Source organism: Diabrotica undecimpunctata, chromosome 10 (genome assembly GCF_040954645.1).
Source record: "Diabrotica undecimpunctata isolate CICGRU chromosome 10, icDiaUnde3, whole genome shotgun sequence".
Classification (NCBI taxonomy): Eukaryota; Metazoa; Arthropoda; class Insecta; order Coleoptera; family Chrysomelidae; genus Diabrotica; species Diabrotica undecimpunctata.
Window position 1 is genome coordinate 54,758,368 of NC_092812.1, and position 25,812 is coordinate 54,784,179.

Here is a 25,812-nt window from a genome sequence, read left to right on the forward strand (position 1 = left end):
TAAGTGTATTATGTATTAATATTATGTAATATTAATATTATGTAATATAACAAATAAATAGATAAATTAGAACCCCTACACCACTGTATGATTATTGTGAAGTGTCATGAAATTTAAATTTGGCGCATTCGCATTTCCGGATATGTCCGCTATCAGAGGCCATTTTTTTGGTCTCCTTTTAATAACGATTAGATTCCCTCTTTTGTCTTTTTGCTCGATGATGCCAAGCGTCGCAAGCGACAATATTTATATCACAACGTTACATCACTGTACAAAAGTAACCGCCCACTTCCCCACTTTTTCGAATCTTGCGAGTGCGCAGCTTGTCTATTTTAAGTTAAACGTGCGCTACCAGCTCTCACTTCTCTTCACTCTAGAGCGCGTGCGTTACTAGTGCTAAGCTTGCTGAAAAACCGGTATTTGTTTGTTGAGCACCGGTGTGCTCTAACGTAGTGTTAATCCAGGTGATTAATCCAGGGAAATAAGCAACATTTTCCGTGACCAGGACTTTGCAATAGCCAGGTATTTGACAAGTTTTTCCATTTATATAATATACAGTTATAGTAAGAAAACATACCTTTTCTGCAAAAATTTCGGCGTTCTTGCGTTGTTAAGATAGAAAACCTTCAAAATAATGTAAAATGTGTATAATGTATTGTAAAATGTTTTAAATTAATTTGTTGCTCGTTAAACAGCAAAATAAGACAAAATCGTTTATTTTTTATAACCGTTGTAACATATAAGTAGATCCTATAGGCATGTTTCTGCTGTTAACTATAGATAAATTTTTGAGTTTACATTTTCATTTTGATGAATAAATCATAAAGCTAAAATATCGCGATCAAGTGCTTCGTAAAATGGAATAATACAGTTCTTTAGTTCATTGTTCGGTTCAAAACCTTATATTTCTCTTGGAAATGTGGGGTCACACCAAGCTATGTGGGGTCACACCAAGTACAAATATGACAAATTCGAACGAAGCATTTCAAATCTTTGATTAAAACTATCCGAATCAAATATTTCTGTTTTGTTTCATCCTGATACATGAACCGGTTCTTGATTAACGATAAGTTTACCTATGTTAGAGTTCGGTTTATATTTTTCATATAAATTGAATATAAATATAATAAACTGATTTGATCACCTACTACCTTTTAAGTAATCGTTCTAGAATAACTAAAAGCGAAGCTTTTAGAGAAATTCCACGGTAGTTTTTTCACTGGAGTTTGTCTCATTTTTTTATAGGTCGGGCATACTATACTTTTCTTCCAGTCGTCAGGTATTTTCTCTTCTTGCCATATGTCTTTAATGATCGCGTGGATGTGACTTGATAAGTGGTCGCCACCTACCTTATATAGTTCTGCTGGTATTTCTTCAACTCCCGGGGATTTATTGTTTTTCTGGGCCTTAATAGCTTCCTAGAACCTCCTCTATGGTTGGAGCTTCTACTCCATTCTCTTCTACGTAGTTTGTACCCATTTCATCTTCCATGTCTACTTGTGTACTAAGTAGGGTCTGAAAAGAAAATAATGCTTCCAGGTTTCTGTGACTTTTTGTTGGTCACTGATTATTTGCCCACCTTCATCTTGACATGTACTTGTTTGAGGTTTTCATAGGCTCTTTTTTTATTTCTACATATCTTGTCTGCTTTCCATCTTGCGACTTCAAATGATGTTCATCTTTCCCGTGTTCTTGTTATATACATTTTGTGTTCTTCATTTCTTTCCTCTATTGCTTGTCTGCACTCGTCATCGAACCATGCTCCTCTTCTCGTCTTTTTCTTGTTTAAGTTTGGTTTGGAGTAAAAGATGGTCTGATCCACAGCATGTTCCTCGACATGTTCTCACATCTGAGATACTACTGGCTGCCCTTTTGTCTATCGGCACAGGGTCGGTTTGATTGGTTGTGGTTCCATCTGGTGACATCCATGTCATTTTGTGTATGTCCTTATGTGGGAAGCATGTGGAACTTATCAAAAACACCCCATTCTCTCTTGTTTCATTGTGCAGTGGGTGTTTTCCTATTGTGCCATAGAACTGCGGCTCCTTGCCTATTTTAGCATTCATATCACCCATTACAATCTTCATGTTATTTTTGGGCGCATTGTCATATACTATCTCCAGCTGTTGGTAGAAGCTTTCCTTAGTATGTTGTTCTTGTTCTCCTGTTGAATGTTTATCATTGTTAGGTGAAAGACATATTTATATAGGCATATTAATTCATTAATTATTATTTTATTTCATTAATTTTGAAAATGTCGAATGAACAATATTTATCACCTGTGAAAAATAAATACAGTAGTGATAGTAGTGCTGAAAAAACAACTTTGTGAATCTATGGATGATTCAATTAAACAGGAGTCTAAAATATAAGCATATTTAAATATTTTCAGTAATTTTAATGAAAAATTATCATTTGTTAGTTTGAGTTATACTTTCTGTATTGAATCTTAAAAAAAACAATTATTGGTTAACTTTAATGAATGTACAAGCTGAATATAGCTGCAAATGTGAATCATGGCAAAATATTTCGGTATGGTAATGTTGGCATATTTTTATAATGTATATTATCATTGTTTAAATAGGACTAGTTAGACAATTCTTATGGAACAAACGTTTGAATTTTACTCTGCCGTCATGTGGCGGCCTCTAGTCATAAATTTAAAAAACTATTAACAGAAACTTAATTCTCGGCAGGATTCTATTCGAGTATATTTTTACCTGTCTCATGACTAAGGCAAACCTGTACACGGATGCCAGATTGTGAAGAAAATATAAGACTAATAAAATGCTTATTGTTATTATCGTTGTATGCGTCTAGTGAAAGATAACTTGACTATTTCGAGCGAATATTTCAAAATGTTTTTATACTTTGAGACTTGCTAAATCTAAATCGGTTAGTAATCTATTTAAATAAAGTAGGTAAATGCTGACTTTTTTTAATTTTTATTAGTTTATCAGATATTTATTTTGGTTATATGATTTGCTAGAAAAGGATTAAATATTTAATTGAAATACACTCGATTGCTATCGTCTTAGAACACTCATGCGGAGGTTTATTTTTTAGTCAAGACTTAAGTTTTATCATTGTTTAAAAAAGAAAATCTTTTTAAACAATGGTTTTATGTATGTTTTGAGAAAATTAAATTTTCAATCTTTTAATCTTTAAAATGACGTTTGAAAATATAGTAAATTTATGGGTATGGTTTTTTGATAATGGTTTTGAAACAAATAAACACATCGATATGCCACAACAAGAGGCAACACATATTTAGGGACAAATTAATCTATGTGTTGGGATAAAAGGAATAATAATTAACAACACTTTAATAAATAGTATCCTTTATTTTATTTATTTATGTATTTTATAATATAAACACCAGTTTTGTATTTCTGTTTACATAAATGAGAAGTTTAAATGAATGAGCTGTTCATTAATGAAATAATTTTAAATTACAAAGTGATAAAGATACAATTAGTGATAAAAATTGATTGTAACATTGTTTTCATGAACTAAAATAAGCAATGTATGTAGTGCGAAACACTATTGGCACCGTGGATGGTTGTTTTGCTATCGAATACGTATGAAAAACGCGTGGTGTCGTTAACAAACCTTCCTCTTCTACCTCACTATATTTTTTTGGTTTGCATTTAGATAGTTTTGGTCAAAATGCTTACTGCATAGAAATTTTTTTTTTAAATCGGGTAGCTCCAGACTTTTCAATGCAGCATTACCTACAACAATATTATTATTAACACAACTGAAAAAAAAGCAATTTTCTGCACAATAAAGTAAAAAAACAATTTAAGTTCTGTATTCAAAATATAAATAACTTGGCAGTTATGCCAACATATTTTTATATATATATATATATATATATATATATATATATATATATATATATATATATATATATGTATATATATATATATAAGAATATATATATATATATATATATATATATATATATATATATATATATAAGAGTAAGAAAAAAGAAATTTTTTAGATAGGAAAAAAAAGATTCCATAGACTACCAAAAACAAATTTTTTTTGGTAGTATGGGTATGGGATCTAGTCTTTCACCCATTCTAAGTAGCTATATCAAGGATGATGTTATCAGTGATTGTATCAACAATTGTACTTTTTTCATTCCTTTTTTTAAAGATATGTAGATGATTTAGTTTTGGCACTTCCTAAACACAAAATTATTGAAATAGTCAACATTTTTAAGTATCATAATCAACATATACAATTTACAGTTGAGGAAGAGGTAGACAATTCTCTAGTTCCTTAGAGTAGGTTTCAAATCCAGTGCTTTATACAGGTTGGTGAATTGTTTGCAGTTGGTAAGTTTGGTATGGTTGATTCATAGTTGTAATAGTCGATGCTTCTCTTCTAGTTATGAAGTCTAGGGAGAGATGACCAATAAAAGATTATGAAAATAAGTTTATGAAAAGTTGTTTTGCTCTTTTGCTCTAAGTTTTGTCAAGTATCCTCTACCGACTTTTTGAAAACGAATTTCGAGATTCGTTAGCTAGTTGAATTGGACCGACTTCAGTCACCCCATGGTTGGTAGCTTCTTTGGCAAAATGATCTGCTGTTTTATTACCAGTAATTCCGGTGTGAGAAGGCAGCCATATGAGAGAGACTGTTACATCGTAAGCAGAGAGATTTTGGTATATGTCATGAATGTTTTGAACTAATAGGTGCTCAGTGAAAATTGTATTGACTAAATGGATATATGAAAGAAAATCTGAACAAATGGCAATATGTCTGTTTTGATGTGAGATACATTTAAAAGCCAACACAATACTATATAGTTCACCTGTGCCAACGTTGCATATTAAGGGTAACCGAGATGATCTTACAAGTTCATGTTTAGTGGTTACTGCACAACCAATACCAGTGGTAGTTTTAAAAGCATCTGTATAGAGAATTAAATTCTAAAAATGCTTTCTTTATAAGAAGGTTAGAAAATTCAAGTTTGTTAAAAATAGTGAGTGAGGTATATATTGAAGGGATATCTTTAGCCCAGAGGGGAAGTAAAGGTAGAGGAAATAAACTAGTCAGAAAAAGGTCAATATTTTTAAGTAGTGGACAAATTAATTGAGGTATAGGTTTTATGATAAGGTGTTGGTTATTGTTAGTGGAAGAAGACGGCATTGTGGCAATTAGGGAATGAAAAAGATTAAATGGATTTGCAGATGTTGATGCAGCATACGAAAGTAGAAGTGATTATCGTCTTAGGGTAGGAGAAAGTTCATTAGACTAAGCGAAAAGCGCTCAGACCTAGAAGTAGTTTTATTGGCAACCCATTGAAGATGACTGAGGGTTTTAAAAATGTTCAACCTTTTAAAACAATTGATTTTAAGTTCAGAGATTTGATTTTTTCAATTTAATCTGGAGTCAAACATAAAACCGAGAATTTTACAATAATTAACACCAGAAAGTAGAGAATTGTTAAATAAAATTTGGGGTAAGGGAGTGGAAATCCCTATGGAAAATTTTATTAATTTGGTTTTGCTCTCAGAGAGTAATAATCCTAGTTCGTTAAATCTATCTTGAAGTAGATTTACTACACTTTGTATAAGTTTATGTGAGGATGGGACAGATTTAAGATGGCAGTAAATGATTAGGTCATCAGCGTATTGAACATATTTGATGGGAGGCAAATTTCGTTGATGGCAAGAATGAATAAAGTTAAACTTAATGCAGATTCTAAAGGGACACCTTAATTTTGAGGAAGAGATCGAAAAAGTTTACCCTTGGCAAGGACTTTAAAGATTCTTTCAATTAGATATTTTTTTACAAATGAGAAAATATTACCATTTAAATTATAGTGGGAGCTTTTGTCAATGATTGCTTTTCTGGAGATTGAATAAAATGCCCCTTCAACGTTAAATATAGTTGCTACGACATCTTGTTGATTATAGATTGCTTAAGAAATGTGTGTTTGAAAAATAAAAAAGTTATCAATAGTAGACCGATTACGTCGGAAGCCGGATTGAGCGTCGGGAATAATATTATACTGTTTAACGAACCACGTGAGTATTTCATTGATCATTGTTTCAAGAAGTTTGCAGGTAATACAAGTAAGAGAAATCAGACGAAAGATATTGGAGTTATAGAGGGCTGGTCAGGTTTTTTAATTGGAATGATTATAGAATTGCGCGAAACATCTGGGAATTTTTGTGTGTTCTAGATAAGGTTATAAATTTCGAGAAGTTTGGAGAGAGATGTATTAGAGAGATTTTTTAAAAATATATAAGGGATATCATCGGGATCATCAGCAGATTTTGTACATGAAAACAAGGTAAATTTTAGTTTATTTAGGGCAAACAAGCCGTTCATAAACTTGGCATCGTGTGGAGTTGACGAGATGGTGGAGAAAGATTGAGCGCGTAAAGAACTGGGAGTAAAAGCCATATTACTTTTATTGAATCTGTCTTCAACCCCATTAGCGAGTGTGTCAGAAATGAATTGACTGTCAGAGATAACTGTGTTGTTGAAGAAGATGATAGGAGAAATAGTTAGGATATAGGAATGAAGGATGACTAAATTCATAGGATGAAGGTTAGTTTTATTGCCTTGGATTTGTGAAACAGTTTTTTTTATAAATGAGAGTGGAGTTATCATATCCACTGGTAACTTTAACATCCTAATATATAAGACTAAATAATGTAAACTAAATTGTAACATATAACTTTTATCGGGTTTTTACCCAGATATTTAGTGGCTCAAAAAATGTACACCTAGACACTGATGATGGAATATGGATTCCGAAAACAATTTGTCTTCATGACATAGCCCGTTTGGGTTTTTTAATTTATGTACCTTTTAAAAAGAATTTTAACAAATTTTTTTTTTGTAATGATCTTTCTTTTATCTTAGTATAGATTAGGGCAAGATCTTTCATTAACGATTGTCAGCGGTATGTCAGTGGTAAATTTACTGGCTTCATTTAGAGGTTCGTTGGTGCCTAAGGAATTTTCGAGAAATTTTTCAAGATAATTCTAGAAAACCCTAATTTTTGTGTTTTTATAGGATTTGAGTGCAGCTTTTAGTTCGAAATAGTTTATAAGAGAGTTCGGATGATTGGTATCTTGTTGTGAAACTGAGGATGAATAATGAAAGGGCGAAGGAAGAAAAGAGTATATATGGTTAGGTCCAGATTTGTTGCAAAACTTTTATTTTAAATTTTCTGCCAGAATCTTGGCTGTCTCTTAATTGTCAAGGATAACCTTTCGATTAAAAAAGAGATTGGATATTTTAAGGTTATTTTTTGTTAACATTTTTTTTTCCAAACTGGACTTGGACTAGTATTTGATGTACATAAAGTTTTCTTACTTAATTAAATATCGTGTCTAAATTTGGCAAAAGATGAAGTAAAAATATACAGAGAGCAGAAAAAATGAATAAATGCGAGAGAAAGAGAGAAATTCTATTCATCATGTATGCTGTGATTAGATTTGACATCAGAAGATTTATCAGAGGATGCACTTATATATACTCTTGTAAGTCGGAGATAGGCTGTTCTTTTAACTTTTTTAAGATTCTAGTGATACGGTTTTTTAGTGATCTTTTCCTTGTACCTATGTAGAGCTGCAATAAGTCCTTTTGAATACCATCTATGTTGGAGGATTTTTAAGCTTCTTGTAGTGGGGTGATACATACAAAAGAGTTCTCAAGAAATGTAATAAGTTGCGTGGAATTGAGTGTAAAATTAGTCGGATTATCTTTGTAAATCATTTCTATAGCGGAAATATAATAAGGTTTCATCGAGTAATCCAATCAAAGATTAGATTTGGACATTTTTTGGCTGGTTTCGGTGGCATTGAAAATGTCGAAGGAGGAAAAGAACTTAATAGCGCAAGAATACCGGATGAAGATAGATGGTAGGAGTATCATGAGGACTGTCATTGAAGTGTCCCCTTTTTTGTCCTACTGCCAACATGGGCTTTGAATTAGTACGACGAGAGATGGATAAATCCATAATGGCAGCCAGGATGGATATGCAGTTAACAGAGATGGACTCAATTTCCGAAGATAGAAATTCTTTTGATGAAGTTAAGGATTCAGGATTAAGGACTCCTTAGAGTCAGCTGAAAATGAAGAAGAGGGAGGAGCATTAGCTGCAATGAGTGTGTGATCTGGTCAACTGGAGACTTTGCAATCAGACTCCACGGTACGACCCGTAAGCTTACAAAGAAAACACTATAGTCTGTCAGAGAATAAAAATATTTTAAAGGATGTATTTTCATGGTTAATTAACAGAGAAGATTGCACTTCGAAGTTCACCTTGTCAGCTATTTCAAATGTTACCCTAGGAAAACTCATGATATATGCCTATTGATCATCTGATGTTCCGTATTTTTTAGGGACTGCTCGATTAGGAATGCGGGATGGAAGGAGATACATTTGAAATAAGGATTCTTTTGGTCGCAGAAAGAAGCCTGCAGATAAAGATGACGGTGGAATTAATTATGACGTTCGGTGTATTAGTTGATCAACGATGTCGGTAGAAGTGAGGAAAATGCAGATTCGATTATTCGAAATGCGAGATGTAAAAGTAATATTTTTTGGATAAACTATTTCACCAATTTCTTTAATATATTTAAATAAAACAGTATTCAAAATGGAGTGCATGACAATAACTTGTTCCCTTTTAGAAAACGAACGGGAAGGAGGTCTAGAGACTGCGTCAACGACATATGATTTTGGGTTGGAATTGAAGTTGTTTTGTGTAAATGTAAATATTAAATTGCTGTTCATGATGTGTAGTCCTGGTTACCCAGACCGTAACACAATACCTAAATGTGAGTACCTAATGGATCCTCTTCCAAACTGGAAAGAAAGAAAAAAAGGATCTCACCTATTTCTTGGGATTTTCACTGGTTTTCTTTAATTACACCAATATAGCCGCAATTAAATTCGACTATTGAAATATAAAACCAAATTTGATACTCGTTTTCTTATCATATTGCAATTAAACAACTTCGCTTCGTATTGTTAACTCGTCGATGAATTACTTTATCTGTTTAACACTGTTTAAATCTTTTTTAAATCCGTGAGGAACTTTAAAAAGGGTGTTTAACCTTTGACAGTTATTTGACGTTTTTTGAATCGATTATTTGAAGCTTTATTTATAAACTTCAACATTTTATTAAAAAAACAGTTTGAAAAAGTACTTTTTAGCTTCTAAACATTTATACTACTTTTGATATTTTTCATGTCATACGGCTGTACGTAGGCTCAATGAAAAGCTGGTGTAAAAGCACAATTAAAAAAAAGCAGAAATTTCCATAACCAATAACAAGAAACAAGCTGAGAAATTGCAGCGGACAGATCTCCCTTGCATTTTTCTGTGGCGATATTTTACGAGTACCATTATTTTAATGTTTCAAAACTAATTTACTTCTTCACTGTGTATACCATATATAAATCGAATTATAAAATTTAGATATTCTTTTACAATGTGTTCAATTTTCAGCTCTTAATGTTAATAAACAATGAAAATATTGGCAATTTCTTAAATAAGAAAAAAATGCTATTTGATTTCCTCTGGGCCATAGAAGGTTTTGGTTTTTTTTTAAATGTCTTTTTTTATTAGCTTTATATTGAGCCTACATACAAGTGTATGACATAAAAAAGTCAAAGTTATTAGAAATTTTTATATGCTAAAAATTTGTTATTCTTCAAACTGATTTTTAAAAACAAATTTAATATAATCTTGATGTTTTTTTTTAATAATTTAAAACGAAGCCATAAAAATCGATATCAATTTACAAAATAACCCTAGAGTGACTGTTTGGACAAGTACAGTTGTTTAAATAATCGGTCTCCTGGATAAACAAATTGAATAACTCATAAACTGTATGGTCGTTCTGCATGATATTTAGCACACTTTAAAAACTCATTAACTGCCATAATTTTAAATAGTTATTACATATCGTTATGCAGAAAAGAAAGTTATTTATATTTATATTATTTATATTTATATTAACATTTATAAATTTTACGTTAAAAATAAGGGTTTTTAAATTATCTCGGTCAATTCTTTATGTATTTTAATTATAAAAATATCAATATTAGAGAACATTTTATGATCTATAACTTTTATTTTAACCATATATCTCTAACATGAATAAGAAACGTTTTATGCTCATAAACTTTTTTCACTTTTTACGATTGTTTAATAAAAAAGCAAAGCAAAATTAGCTGAAGTCTTCACATAATTGTCATCAGCTACCCCTCATATACCTTTTAGAGACTTTAAATACCTGTTTAAGATTTTTTCAGCTTTTTTAGAGTTTTAGATCATAAAAAGTTATGTAATTTTCGAGAGTATCCAAATTAAAATACATGAAACTATTAACCGCAATAGTTGCAAAAAAAACCTTATTTTTGCAGTTGTTTATAAATTATAATAACTCTGTTTTGGGCAAGGACATGTAACATAGCTCCTTGAAATTATGGAAATTAATAAGTTATTAAAGTGAGCTAAATATCAATCAGAGCAAATAGTTTATAGGTTATTTAATCTGTTTATAAACATTTATAATAACGTTGATATCGTTTATGCCACAAACTTATTTAGAGGCTTATGAAAAACTGGTGAAAAACACACTTTCTAAAAAAAACAGAATCTTTTATGACCATTACTAGGCAAGAGAGCATTTTATATTTAAAACCAAAGCATTTTATTATTAAAATCATACTTCCATTGTCTATTAACAGTAAGAGCTGAAAATTGAAGGGACCCTAAATGAAGATCTGAATTGTGCGTTCCAACTTACATATGGCATATGCGGTAAAGAAGTAAAAATTTATAACCCGTTAAAATGATGGTATTCGTAAAATACCGCTTCGGAAAAGTAGAATGGAGAACCATTTGAGCTCGGTTTTTTTTTTAGATTTGAACTTTTTCAAAATGAAGCGCGATTGCAAAATTTGCAATATCTTGGCTTCTGTGGCACGTAAAACATATTTTTTTTTTAAACTGGGATAGGTCAACAAAAAGTTGTTTACATAATCGCTTTCTACGATAAACAAATCCTCACTATTTTTATTAGTTACATTACATACCATTATGCAAAAACAAAGTTATTAAAATTTATAAATTTCTGCAAAATCAAGGGTTTCTTGCAACTATTTTGATGAATTCTTTATATATTTTAATTTAGAAACTCACAAATGGAAGAACTTTTTGAATCTACAATTTTTATTTTAACTATTTTTCTCTAACTGGATAAAAAACATTTATAGCCAAAATCACCTGTATGTCTTCACAGATTTATTATTAACTAACCCTCATATATCTTTTAGAACCTTCAAATATCTGTATAAAATTTTTACGTGAAACCAATAATTTTTTCCCAGATGGACCTTTGTATAAATTAGTTCTCCGATAAAGATGAACTTATTTCTACTTTTCAATACAATAACTAAAAATAGCTAAACAAATACATATTACAATATCTAATACTTTGTTTATGTTTATTAACTTGTTTATTCACTAATTTGTTTTTCCGAAGTTTATTATATCATAATTATAATACCAACGAAAACGTAAAATTCAAATTAATGCATCTCGAATATGACGCGTGCACCCTGGCGATAATAAAAAATGATGAATGAAAAAAAAAATTAAACATTTTTTCAAGTTAATTACGTAACGGAAACGGTGAAAAATAAAAGAATATAAAAAAAGTTTCTATTTACTTACCAGAGTGTAATATCCATCTTTGACAAGCCGAAGGATTTTTGTCGGAAATCTGAACATTCTTAATCCATGAATATTGTATGGTGATAAACCACATTTGTAATAACAACAAATATTTCCGGCCATCTGTAAAAAACCATTTATTTATTATGGAAGTAACATTATTTTAATTTAAAATCACTTTTTTCAAATATTATCGAATGTATGTAGTATCCGGTAAAATTTATTTCTAAATACCTAATTTGTTTTCTCATACAATGTTTTTTTATGTTTTAAACACATATAATTAAAATGTTTTACTTACCTCGGACCAAATTTTTGTAATACACTTCCAAATAAAATAAAATATTTAAATTCTTTAAACTTATTTAGATATAGGAAGACTTAGAAACCACAGTACGTTTATGTACAAATTTAGTTGACACGATATTTACTAGTTGATAGTAATAACTCTATTTTAAATGAATATCTTAAGTGATTCAAGGTCTGTTTTTTGTAACATTTTTAGTTTAACAAGTAAACCTGTTGCTACTATGTCAGTGAAATATTGCAACGCTGGTGAATTTAATTCAGTGGATCAAAAATGGACGTTTAGTTTAGTCCTTAACTTTTTCACATAGCACCATCTAGTATAATGTATATCAAACAAACAATGGTATATTAAAATCTATTGAGACAGAAAGAGTGGTGACATCTAGTGACTGTCTCAATTAGAATCAAACAAATTTATACATTGCGTTGGCTAACTAGTCCTATTTAAACAATGATATTATGTTGTATGCTTCAAATATAAAGAGAGAAAGCTTTTTTATTTTGTTATGAATTCTGCAATTTTTAATTTATATAAAACAAGAACGAGTAAATATTTGTTTCTTTTTTTTAATTTTTTTTAAAGGTTTTCTATCCTTTAATAAATAAAATGTTTATCATGTTTATATATACCTTTTTAATTGTAAGCGAAAATTTGAAAAAATCGCATTTTTCGCACTATGTTAATAATTAAAGACAACGCCGATATTTCTTCAGAATACGTATACGTTTTCTTACTATACGTATATATTAACGGAAAATCTCGTCAAAACACCTGGTTATTGCGATTCCCTTCTGAAATAATGTTTATTTGCAGTTTCAAAGTTAGAATAGTTGTATTATACAGTCCTACTTTAATTTCCTTATTGGACATGAAAATAGGTTAGTATAAATTTAATTTTATTGCGGCTTTTATTTCTAAGATTCGTTCTGCTAAATTTCGTTTCAGCCGAAAATGACATCTGATATTATGCTGAGATATTTATGCCTTAATTTATTTTTTTAATTAATTCTGCTATCAACAGCACATACCATATCAATGGAAATACCAGAGCTGCTGATAGTAGTGCTTCATTTATCTGAGATTTTATTGTTTCAAACGTTGCAGATTTTGTGCTTATAAGCAATTCAAAGGCTTTCGATAAGTTTTTAAATAATCATTTTTAATTTCATTCCTCTTACGTCTCTTAAGTTAGTCACCAATTTTATTTTATACCCACATCCTTCTCCTGTCTATCCGCTAAAGCCGTTTTTCAAGCGAGGTACCCGGAAGGAGTTGTTTGGGTGCATCGCAGAAAAATTATTCTTATTCTTGCTACTTCTTTACAACTTGTAGAGTTTCTGATACATTTTCGCTTCTCTTAAAAGTCATTCCATTGTTTCATATTCAGACCCAGTTTTTTTTCATGTCCTTATTACCAGTACCTGTAGATCTGTTTCCACATCGCCCAGGAAGTGTTTTTTGGTATTTCGCGTTTTCTTTGTCCCACAGGTTTTTCAAACATGGATTTTCAGAACTGACCCTCATCCTTCATCCTTGAGGCATGCCCCACCCATCCCAATATGTTGATTTTATGATATTTGGTTGTCTGTATAGTTCGTATAGTTGATATGGTTAATACATGGTATATTAAATATTGGTTTACTAGAATTGTTTACGATTAGTTACGTTTAATTTGAATGTGCTAATCATTCGCCTTATTTACACCTTAGTTTCATTTTTAAAAATGGTTTTCCATGTTTGTTCAAAAAGAGCTTATTAATTTTTTGTAATACACGTTTGAAATAATTAAATCAAAAACCTTATAGAGATAGTTTGGACCATTTTTTCATTATCTCATTTCTTAATTATGTATTGTTTATTGTTTTATTACTACAATTGCAGAAATGCAGGGTGCAAATAAATAGGTACCTTGCCTTACAAAGAGACATTTTTATCAAGCAATAGATAAAGAAAAGTTGTGACAAATTTAGCGAAATAAAAACAGTAGGTACTCAATGTATACAAAGAAATAAACAAAGCGACTATTGTCTATTCATACAGTGATACGGTCGTCGGCTCTTCTTTTAAATGTAACACCCTGTATTTTAGGACATTTTTAGATCGATAAAAATGACTGATTCCAAAAAGTGTAATACTGGGGGTCTAACGGATATAATTTGAAAGATATGCGCTTTGAAAATTTAATTGCTTAATTTTTATTGATTTATAATATTAATAAATTATAAATAAATTATAATAAATAACTTGAAAGTAATGTTTGAGAAATATTGTTTATTTCTTTACGAATTCTTGTTTTTAAGTCTCCAATATTTGCTTGATGAATTAATTCATTTTCTCTAGTGTGGGTCCAATCTCTGATGTTTCGTAGCCAAGATTTTTTCTTTCGTCCTATGCTCCTTTTACCTTCAATCTTGCCTTCTAATATTACCTGGAGCTGCTCAAATTTCCTATGGCGCATTATGTGTCCTAGATATGTCTTTTTAATTGTGTCTTTCTGATTTTGATAGTATTGACCAGATGAGGGCGTGTGTTCATTGCTCTCAGTACTTCTTCATTCGTAGTTCTGCTGGTCCAGCTTATTGACCACCCTTGACGCACTCCTCGTTCTATGTTGATGTACTTGGTGTTTCCGTTCTCTGTTCGAACGCATCCTGTGTGGTTCCAGTATGTATTACTTATGATAGCTATGTCGTGTCCGTCCAACCCTACTTCTTTTAGCACCTCAATCAATTTTCCGTGTTTGATGCGGTCGAAGGCCTTTCTATAATCGACAAAGCACACATACAGCCCTTTTTGAACCTCAAGATACCTTTCTGCTATCGGTGTCAATCCCATAATTGCTTCTCTACTGCCTGTACCCTTTCTAAAACCATATTGAGAACGACTCAGGTATTCTTCACTTATTGTGAATTCGGTTATAAATTATTCGCATAAAAATCTTAGGGGCATGACTCATTAGGGATACAGTTCGATGGTCTTCACATTTCCTTGCTTTTTGTTTTTTAGTTAGAGCTATATATGTGGATGTCAACCAGTCATGCGGTATTATGTATCTATTTGTGGGGGCTCTTCTGTTCTCTGATCACCAAACAAATCTTTAAGATATTGCTCCTATATTTCTTTCTGTTTTTCAGGATTTAATTCCATTTGGTTTTTCTTGTTTGTTACAATCGATAAGTGTTGAGCTTTCCATATTCAAGCTACTTCTTTAACCTTTCTGTGTAGTTCTCTATCTTTTTGCTTCATTTGCAAATCTTCTACCACTTTACATTTTTCTTTCATCCACTCTTCCTTAGCTACATTTATTTTTTTCTCAATTTCCCTGTTGAGTTCTTTGTATCTTGTTAGGTTTTGTTTTTTTACCATCCGTCTCCTCTCCATAATTTGTAATATTTCGTTTGTCATCCATGGTTTTCTATGTTTACGGTTTTCTTTCTGTATACTTTGGTCTGCTGCCTCCAAGACACTATTTTTAATTTTCCCCCACATGTCTTCAATGTTTTCTTTTATTGTCTTCTCCATAGTGGGAGCTATTGTCTTCGAATCTAACTGCGTGTCTACCATGTCTTCATACTTCTGTTGCCGTCCTCGGTCAGCACTACTCCATGCTATTCTCTGACTGGGTTTAGCCTTGTCTACATTTAAGTTTTAATCGGATAGTTGCGACTACAGAATTGTGGTCTGAATTTATGTCACAGCTTGGTTACGTGTTTACATTTTTAGAATACCATTACGGAACCTTTTGTTAATTGTAATGTAGTCGATTTGGTTCCTCACAATATTTCCTTCGCAATCTTGAGGAGACCTCCACGTATATAGACGTCTTTTAGGTAATTTAAACCATGTGTTAAGAACCACCAGGTTGTTCTCTTGGCAAAATTCAACAAAGCGTGTGCCTCGTTCGTTCCCGGTTCCTAAACCATATGGGCCGATGATCGATTCGAGTTTTTCTGTTCCTACTTTGGCATTCCAATCTCCCATAAATATGTTGATGTCGTCTGATTTTATGTGTTTTTGATCTTTTCAATATCGGAATAGAAAATCTCAAGATCTTCGTCTGGGCTGTCTGCTGTCGGTGCGTATATTTGTATTATATTGATGTCGAATGGTTGTCCATTTAATTTGATAATCATTATTCTGTCGCTGATTGGTAGGAAACTTTTCGTATGTTGTTTCATGGATGCCGTTACCAACACTCCTACACCTGACTGGGCATCATCATCTTTGCCTGCATAATAGAAACGGTTGCCATTTACTGTATCTACATATCCTTCTCCTTTCCATCTCACCTCGCACATACCAAGTATGTCCCACTTCTTTCGTCTCATCTCGTTTTCAGCATTTGCTAGTTTGCCTGCTCTATCTAATGTTTTAATTGTGTAATGTTTAATTTTCTTGTGTTTTCTGATCTAATTTCTGAGTTTTTCCAGATTGAGAATTGGTGTTGAATAAATTACACTTTTTACAGAGGGCCGTACAAAAATATGGCTTATCTTTAAATGCAGTTAGACGTGATCTCTATGGTATTCTCAGCTATACACTTAGATCACTGTCTTAACTCTGTAAAAGAGTACGCAATTCTGTATTTACCAGTATTTAAGAAAACTTGTACTTAATTTGCTAGTACTGTCACTGGTTATTTACTTTTACGCGAACGGTCGAATGTAAATGGTATAATTTCGAAAATCCAGAACGTACTGTTATTTATACCTTGTACTTTCTTCATTTGTTTATTTATTTTTCATTTCAAACATTTTCCAGGGCCAGTAGGGGTAGCAGCAGCAGCTGCCATTGTTTCATCGAAAAAAAGAAAGAGGCCACATTCTTTCGAGACCAATCCATCGATCCGAAAGCGGCAACAAAATAGACTGCTAAGGAAATTACGAGTAAGTTTTTAATATGTAGATGTATATAGGTATACTGAGAATTGACTACAATTTTAGTTTAAAATAAATTTATTTTGACTTTTTGATTTTCACTTCGGAAATCTTTCTCAAAACACAAATTAAACAGATTTGGGTCGTGGGGTCTGTTCCTCCACGCATTTAAAAAAGACCTACTGCAAAAAATTCTAAAATCCAGCATCGGAAAACGAAGATGACGTAGCTAACGAATAAGGACTTCGAATATAAACATTAGGCCAGTAAATGAACGTGGAATACGGCGATACCCTGTAATTTTCCATGTCACCACCGAATTGCGCGAAAATTTGGATTTAGGTTCTACTTACCCTCTACTTCACTTTTGGACTTGTGCCGTTGGTTGCTTTTTATTTTTTAGGGATGAAAATGACCCCTACTAGAAAAAAATCATATAATTGTAAATTCAAACAATTTGCAAATTTTAATTATACAGTGACAATAAATTTAGATTTCTTTACTATTTTAATTTTTGTATCACATAATCTACCCTTATAAAAACCACCCCTTGCGACGAAATTCGAATAGTTGTAGTATTTTGTTTCATTGAAACTGTGAATACAATATTTTTTTAATTAAAATGTTGTGAATTTCAACTTAAAAAACAACCCTTTTTAGTTTGTAAGGATGGGTGAAAGTATATATGTGCCTTAATAGCACGCATTATGTGTATCTATCTTACAATGCTCCAGTATATGCGTTGTACCAATTTCTACGCTACGGTAACCTATTGTATTGAAATTAATTAGAACATTCACCAGTGAAGTACCATTAATTATCTCAAATGCCACTTTTCTGTACCATTTGACAGACTTTCGTAAACAGTTTGAGTAAACTGTCTTTTGATCTGGCATGTCCACAAATGCTTTTGAGACAATGGCTGCAGGTTTTCTTTTAGGAACTTCCCTATGCGTTACCTCTATCATACCGTCTCTATATTTTGTAGACAGAAAAAGTACGTCTCTCTTGTCATGCCACTTCATAACTACAATATTATTTCTGTTTTGTTTGGCAATGATCTCACCTTTCTTGAGTTTGGCTTCTACAACATCATTGGGAAGATTTTTTCGGTTTTTTTCTCAATGTTCTTATGATGTATAACTGATGTATACTAGTTGTCCGTAACAACAGTCCTATCCTGACCCAATAAGGGTTCGATCGTTTCAATAACTACCCTTTCAGCAACCGGTAATAAAGTTTTTCTTTACCGCAATACGAATCGATTTCTGAGCATGTATTTAGCAATATCACTTTTATATAATGAAATTTTGCGCCAGTAATCAACTAATGATGGCAACAGTATCTGCCAAAAAATCATCATCTTGAGTTAAAGAACTGTCTGATTCTTCCCCCATTGGTGTAATGCTTACTCTATCTACAATCGCGATCATAAAATCCGGGTCACCTTGAAAATCTCAAGTTTCTTGAATATTTTTGCCTCTGGTGCAATAAAAACGTTTTTCTAGGCTAATGTATTTTTTATTTGTCATCAATTTTTGTTTTGAAAGAAAAAAAAAACGGTTTTTTATTGTTTTTATTGAAAAAGCAGAAAACAAACCAAATTGTTGATAAAACAGACATACTAAAAAAAATGGAAAATACAGAAAGGGGTAAAACATATACGCTCAATTTTTCTCCGGATTACATGGTGTGGTATGTTATTCCACTCTCTCACTAACAGATCCTTTAGCTCCTGTGCGTTGTTAGGAGGAGGTGTATGGGTTTGAATACGTTTTTTCAAATCGTTCCAGAGATGTTCGATGGGATTCAGGTCCGGAGATCTAGTATCTCGTCCAAGTATTGCATACTGATCCTGGCAACCTGCGGTCGCGCGTTGTCCTGCATAAAAACGGCGTCTTCTCCAAGTTCTGCCATGGTGGGCATAACATGTTCTTCCAGAATCTCCGTAATGTACCTTCGTGCAGTTAAGGAGCCATTTTCGATGAAGGGTAATTCTGTGCGGAAGTCGGAAGATACACCTCCCCAAGCCATGACCGAGTCTCCACCAAATGGCATTCTTAGAGCAAAATCGTTTACCGGTTCTCCTCCAAACTCTTACACGTCCATCGGATCCAGTACGGCAGAAACAGGATTCATCTGAGAATAACACTTTGCTCGAATCGCGTATTGTCGAGCAAAAGCTATTCGTGCAACTCGATGTACCCGGCGAAGTGGCGGTCCTGTGGCCATTACCCGAAAAGATAGTCCAGAAGAACGAAGTCATCTCGTGCCGTGGTCGTTCTTCTTCGTCCAGAGCCAGGTCGTCTGGTTAGCAAATCCGTCTCCTGAAGGCGTTGAAGCACTCGTTGAATCTTAGAACGGCTTAAGCCCTTAAGGCGCAGCAATTAAAAAAAAATAACCAAAAACAAATTGATTTTATGAGTTTTACTAAAAACAAACACAAATAGAGTAATTAAGAAGACCCGGTACAAAATTTACTCTGAATTTACCTGGCAGTTAAAGTGTTAATCTCTTAGTCTATCTATCGCATCTTATTCTATTAATTTTTGGGCAGACCTCTCCTTGTCTCCTCTGCTTTATCCAGTTTCCATATCATCCATCCTGTTCCAGCATGTATCTTCAATTCTAACAGTCAAATCGTTGCTTAGTTACTAATAATTTTTACATTAAACTTTCTGAATATTATATATAGTTAGAGAATATAACGAATTCATAACAATTATATTATATATGATTCGAATGATTATTTGCAGCAAACAATTGACGAATTTGCAACTAGAGTAGGTCAACAAGCCGTAGTACTAGTCGCTACACCTGGAAAACCAAATACTAGTTATAAGGTCTTCGGGGCCAAACCTCTAGAAGACGTAATTAAGAACCTTAGGGGTATGATAATGGACGAACTGGACACTGCTCTTGCAACTCAAGCGCCGCCACCGATTCAAGAAGATCCTACACTTTTCGAACTACCTCCACTCATAATTGATGGAATTCCAACACCAGTGGAAAAAATGACCCAAGCACAGTTGCGAGCATTTATTCCTTTAATGCTTAAATACTCAACGGGAAGGGGAAAACCCGGTTGGGGCAGAGAATCGACGAGACCACCGTGGTGGCCGAAAGAGTTACCTTGGGCAAATGTCAGAATGGACGCTAGAAGCGAGGATGAAAAACAAAAGGTAATGTATATTTTGTTAATATTTGAGGATATTAGGGTCTATTTTTCAGGTCTTTTTCACACAAACGTCACAAACAAAAATACATTTTACTGTCAAAGACGGTACTATTACATCTACCATCGCATTTAATCCTCTTGTAGGCGTGTTCACTAGTTTCTGCTATTTGTTCTTTGCGTCCATTCGTGACCAGTAATTCGATCGATGTCATCGAGCTATGTGGTTTGAGGTCTGTATCTGATTCTCTGGTGTGGTTTTGGTCGTCATTCAATATTGTCTTTCTATATACCCGGTCAGTTTCATTTTAACTTAACAATTTTTTAAAATACATACCAAATTCAAAGATTTTTCCTGAGCTCAATTTTGATCCAAAAAATCTGAAAAAAACTAGTGTTTTTGGCATGAAAATATATAAATGATAGTCACTACTTAAATAAAAGTGCTTCAAACATGGAAAAAATATCAAAAAAAGAGAGTTTTTGTCGCATTTTTAGCATGTTCTGGTCTGAAAATGGCAAACCGGATCGCGCTATTAAAAATAAAAAAAGATATGATATAAAATCGGCATTTATTGACATACAGTTGAGTTTAGGTGCGAAAACCATGGGAAAAACACCAAAAAATGGGTTTTTTTTTTTCAAATTATGACGATTTTCCTTGCAAAAATAAAAGAACTAACCCTTCCATTCAAAAGAACGCAACAAAATACATAAAAAATAATGATTTAGAAGTTTGCTAAAAATTACCAACATAACCTACATTTTTTTGTCAAAAATTCAAATATTTTTCCTGAGCTCAATTTTGATCCAACAAATCTTCACATTTAATTACATATAAATCAAAATAAAACCAAATTCATGGCGACTAACACAAACACAAGAGCTGGAAATGTTGACGCAGATTTAATCATCAATGACCAAAACTTCGAAGCAGTCAAATAGTTCATATATCTAGGGACATCAGTTAATCCCAAAAATAACACATCTGAGGAAATAAAAGGGAGAATAATAATTGCAAACAGGTGTTATCATGGTGTATCAAAGTACTTGGCTAACAAACGTCTGTCTCAGAAAACTCGTATAAGGCTGTATAGAACACTGATAGTCCCCGTTCTCACATATGGATCAGAGGTATGGACGCTAACTGAAACAGATGAATCCGCTCTATCGATTTTTGAAAGAAAGGTGCTACGCAAGATATTCGGAGCGGTCTGTGAGAACGGAATAGGGAGGCGTAGATATAACTTTGAACTGATGAATATCTACAAGCATACGTTTGGTGGTAAAGATATTACTACTATAATTAAGCGAAACCGCCTGCAGTGGGCAGGACATGTAGCCCGAGCCTCCGAATCGAACATAATAAAAAAGATTCTAACAGCGCAACCCGTGGGAATGAGAAGACGGGGTAGACCAAAACTGAGGTGGATGGACGGGGTAACACAAGATGCCGAGAAGATCGGAGTCGGCAACTAGAAAATGCAAGCAAGGGACAGAACAGAATGGCGTAGGAAGCTTGAGAAGGTTGAGGCCCTCCAAGGGCTGTAGCACCAAGATGATGATGAAATCTGAATTTTTTTTTTTTTTTTTTTTTTTTTTTTTTTTTTTTTTTTTTTTTTTTTTTTTTTTTTTTTTTTTTTTTTTGAAAAAAGCACATTTTTGCCTCGGCGCCACCTACTGAGCTGAAAATTTGGCAAAAGGGGTTTCTAAATATGTACTTTCAAGTGCTCACCCCCAAATAAAAATCAGAGCGAGTGCAGATTTTACAATCTTATCCCACTATAGCATTTATGCCAACACGTTGACGCAAAAGACAATCAACAACTTTTTGTATTCAGTAAGGAATTATATTCTTAAACTATATTTTAAATAATAATATGTACTTAATCAAAAATTGTTTGCACAAAGGACCTAATTTAGATTTTGTTTATATCTGGTAGGATCTGTATGTATGTATATATCTATAGCAAATATAAATATATTCTGATATTTGCTAAAAATTAATTTTATTTTAGATATCTTGGACACACGCTCTCCGGCAGATTGTTATAAACTGTTACAAGTTCCATGGTAGAGAAGACCTCCTTCCTGCCTTCACAGAAGAAGATGAAAAAGCCAACCAGGCGGCAACCGCCAATGCAAATGTCAGTACATCGGTGGGCGTATTAAAAATGCATTCATCGGGCATGGTACCCACCCATAAGATACAGATCCAAGCTAACGGGTCGCCCCAAATAATAGCAGCCTCACCCGATGGCCTTTCAGGCTCATCGACGCAGGTTTGCCTAGATCCAAGCGGATATAGTTCCGACGTCGATGTGTGTAGATATTTTGAAATTACTGAATGTCCTATTTTCCTTGTTGTTGTTTAAACTTTGGTTCAATTTGGTTCGTTTTGTCTTTCTTTTTTAGTTCGATATGTCTTTTTTTTTTAGTTCGATATTTAAAGGTGTCTACCAATTTACATAAAGTACTTTCTTAGATATGAAATAGAATACATTTTAAAGTTTAACCTATAAATAAACATTTTGCAGAACTTATTGAACTGTTTCTATAATCTCGATGGTATGAATTCTTTGCTAATCAAGATGATTTGTGGTCTCTTCTACAATTACGTTTTTTCGTTCAACTCAATTAGCCATTAATCTGCTTGATAATTATATGTACTTATAAAAATTATATAGTCCGCAAAGCTCATATAAATCGTTTGTATCTCATTCATCGTTAACTCATTTTATTCCAGTAATAGTTTGAATAAATTTAGTACCATAGTTAAGTATTTGGTCTCTAACCTATGTATTCTATTTGTCCTTATTCATATATTGAGCAACAATTCATTTTATTTTAATTTCATATTTCTTGCAAAAAAATTTAAATTATTTTGAATATTTTCTAGAGATTATTGGTATAATAATTTTAGGATACCAAGTATTTTATTTTTCTTTATACACTACCATATATATTAGTGTCAATCTTTATTGATGTACATTTTCTCAGTTGTTTCTTTCGCATTTCTCAAATTATTTATATAGTGATCTTCCTCTCACGGGTTTCTTATTACATGGTATCCAGTAAAGGCTTACTTTATATAGTTTAAAATTATCATACTTTAACCTTTTTTCCTGAAATAAAATTTCAGACAAAAATTGTTAGACACCTATTGTAGTTTTTTTTTGTAGAAATTGGAGCAACTGATTATTATTTTTGAAAATCTATATTTCAATATTCTGACGGTGTCTTGTACAGTTTGTTTTCAGCAAACATTTCTTCGCAGGTTGGGTAAAGTATATATAACATATTCAGGCGATGTGCAATCTCATGTTATTTTAGTATTTTATTTTTTCCGCAAAATTTATTTTAGTTTTAATGTAAATTTCCACAAAAACAAAACTCTAGCGAAAGTAGACAGGTAGACACTTCAGAACACTTCAATTTTTGATGGAGGCGACGCTGGCGTCACTAGCCTCTCCCCTAAAATGATAGGCAGCCTGTGACAGGTACACACATAGTCCTAAAGATAGCGTGCCGCAGCTACAGACAGGGTCATGTCAGTTGTGACATGTTGTCTGCAGCTGTGGTCCGCTGTCTTTAGCACTCTGTGTGTACCTTTGGCACGCTGTCTGTCGTTTTGGGGGAGAGGCTGGTGACGTCAGCTGCGTCTCCACCAAAAATTAATTGAAGTGGGTGAAAGTGTTCAGAATACCTTTCTACTAGCGAGAGAAATCAGAATTATTCATCAGAGAAGTCTGACATTCTGTCATATCTATAAATTTCTGAAATTTGTTTTATACAGCTATTACGTATCAAAAAGCTTAAGTGTGCCTGTCTTTTTGCTCTGTCTGTCTTCGTTCACACTACGACGTGACATGTTTCGTCTATCAGGTAGTGCCACAATCGCAGTATGTATATAATATACTATACTGTTCGAATTAGGACAAATAAAAAAATAGTTTTTTCTAAAAAACTATGTATATTAGTACGAAATATGTTCTCCTCCATTAGTTTACATGTTTTTGACTTTATCATCGTGGTCCCATACTTTTATAGCACATGTTATCACTTTTTCTTTTGTAGTGCAATTTTTATCTTAGCTAAACTTTTCTTGAGAATATGCCATAAGTTCTCGATTGGATTTAAATCCGGTGAATTACCAGGCCAATTAAGCACTCTTACTTTATTTTCCCGTATAAAAGAGGCCAAGTCATGTTTAAATGTTTCCATAAATGGAACAATCCTTTTGCGTAATATTTGGCAGAATGCATAACTAAGCTTTAGAGTGCCATTTGTTGTGAAAAGCCCCCAAAACATCTGTTTGGAAGAGTATTTTACAATCTGTTATCGGAATCTTAAAATTCTTGCAACACTTGATTGTTCCACACCAACTGTAGCTATATCTCTCAACAGTCATAGACGTATGTTCATTAAGAGCGGTTACTTTAGTATGCGTCGCAGGAATAATATCCATGTTTTGAACAAGCAAAAGTAACACGTATTATAACCAACGGCTGCCTCGCAGAAAGGCTACTGATACTCTAAAACCAGTTAATCGAGTAAATTATAGTCAATGTCGATCCTTCACACTGCCTCTAGGCAGATGTTCGCGATTCGGGACATCACGGGTAATCACATAATAACTCACATGTTTATCCCAATTAATTCGAACAGTATAGTATTTGAAAAAAATAATGACCAAATATATTCATTTCTCTGTAAAAAAAGTTACTTGAACTTTTACATATTCATTCATACTTTTACATAATATTCTTAAACCATTATAATAAATAAACCATTTTCATGAACACAGCACTTTATTTTACACCATCGCTTATTTGCTGACATTTATTTTATTACTTCCTTTACAGGCAAGTGTTTTACCCCTGTAAGCACAGCTTAAACCGACTATTTTTTTTCTACCGCACCAAACTTTTTTATTTGATTTTATATATTTTTTAAAGTTTAAACTTTTTTTAAAATTTTTCCAAGTGGCCGAAAATTTTTATACAAATAACTTTCAACAAAAAAACAACTTTCCAAATCGCTTAGAGTAAAATTTTTTTAGGCGTATCTCATCGAAATAAATACTTTTTCTATCTTGGTAATTTTTCGAAAATGCTTCCTTTTCGAGTTATTTGCAATTTTTTGCTGAAAAATGCTTTAATTAGTGATTTTTGAATTAGAAATTTGTTTAAATTTAAAACTATGTTTTTAGCATGATAGAAACCACTTATTCTTACTTATACGTGAAGGTTTAAAGATTATTATAGCTTTTTATAGAATTGTAATTCATTCAATAGTTTTGTAGAAAAAATCCCAAAAATTACTAATTAAATAAAGCATTTTTTAAACAAAAAATTGCAAATTACTCAAAAAGGAAGAATTTGCTAAAAATTTCCAAAATAAAAAAAGTATTTACTTTGATGAGATACTTCTAAAACATTTTTCTCGAAGCGATTCGGGAAATTGTTTTCTAATTAAAAGTTATTTGTTAAAAAAAATTTCCGGCCCCCTTGGAAAAATAAAAAAAAAATAATATGAACCTGAAAAAATATATAGAATCGAATAAAAAAGGTGAAATTCATTATATATTCCGTTTCTAAGCGTATTTTTAGGGGTAAACCTCTGGCTATTATGCCAAACAATTTTTTTATCTTGTTTCTTTCATCTTGCACTTTCTGATCTAATTCATTTTGTTTTATTTTTTCCTTTTTCCTTGCATTCC

At 32.5% G+C, this 25,812-nt stretch overlaps 1 protein-coding gene across 10 annotated transcripts in view; it reads left to right on the forward strand.

The window, feature by feature from the left end:
- The window catches only part of LOC140452259 (DNA-binding protein Ewg-like), a 75,165-nt gene that overhangs the window by 14,985 nt on the left and 34,368 nt on the right, over positions 1 to 25,812 (forward strand). For 7 of the 10 annotated variants that reach the window (XM_072546405.1, XM_072546408.1, XM_072546398.1 and 4 more), the window contains exons 3-5: positions 16,800 to 16,924; positions 19,672 to 20,097; positions 22,109 to 22,411. In XM_072546405.1, the coding sequence (XP_072402506.1) occupies positions 16,800 to 16,924; positions 19,672 to 20,097; positions 22,109 to 22,411 (854 nt within the window). The remainder of the gene's footprint in view (positions 1 to 16,799; positions 16,925 to 19,671; positions 20,098 to 22,108; positions 22,412 to 25,812) is intronic. The other 3 variants (XM_072546406.1, XM_072546404.1, XM_072546407.1) reach the window with 1 other exon arrangement.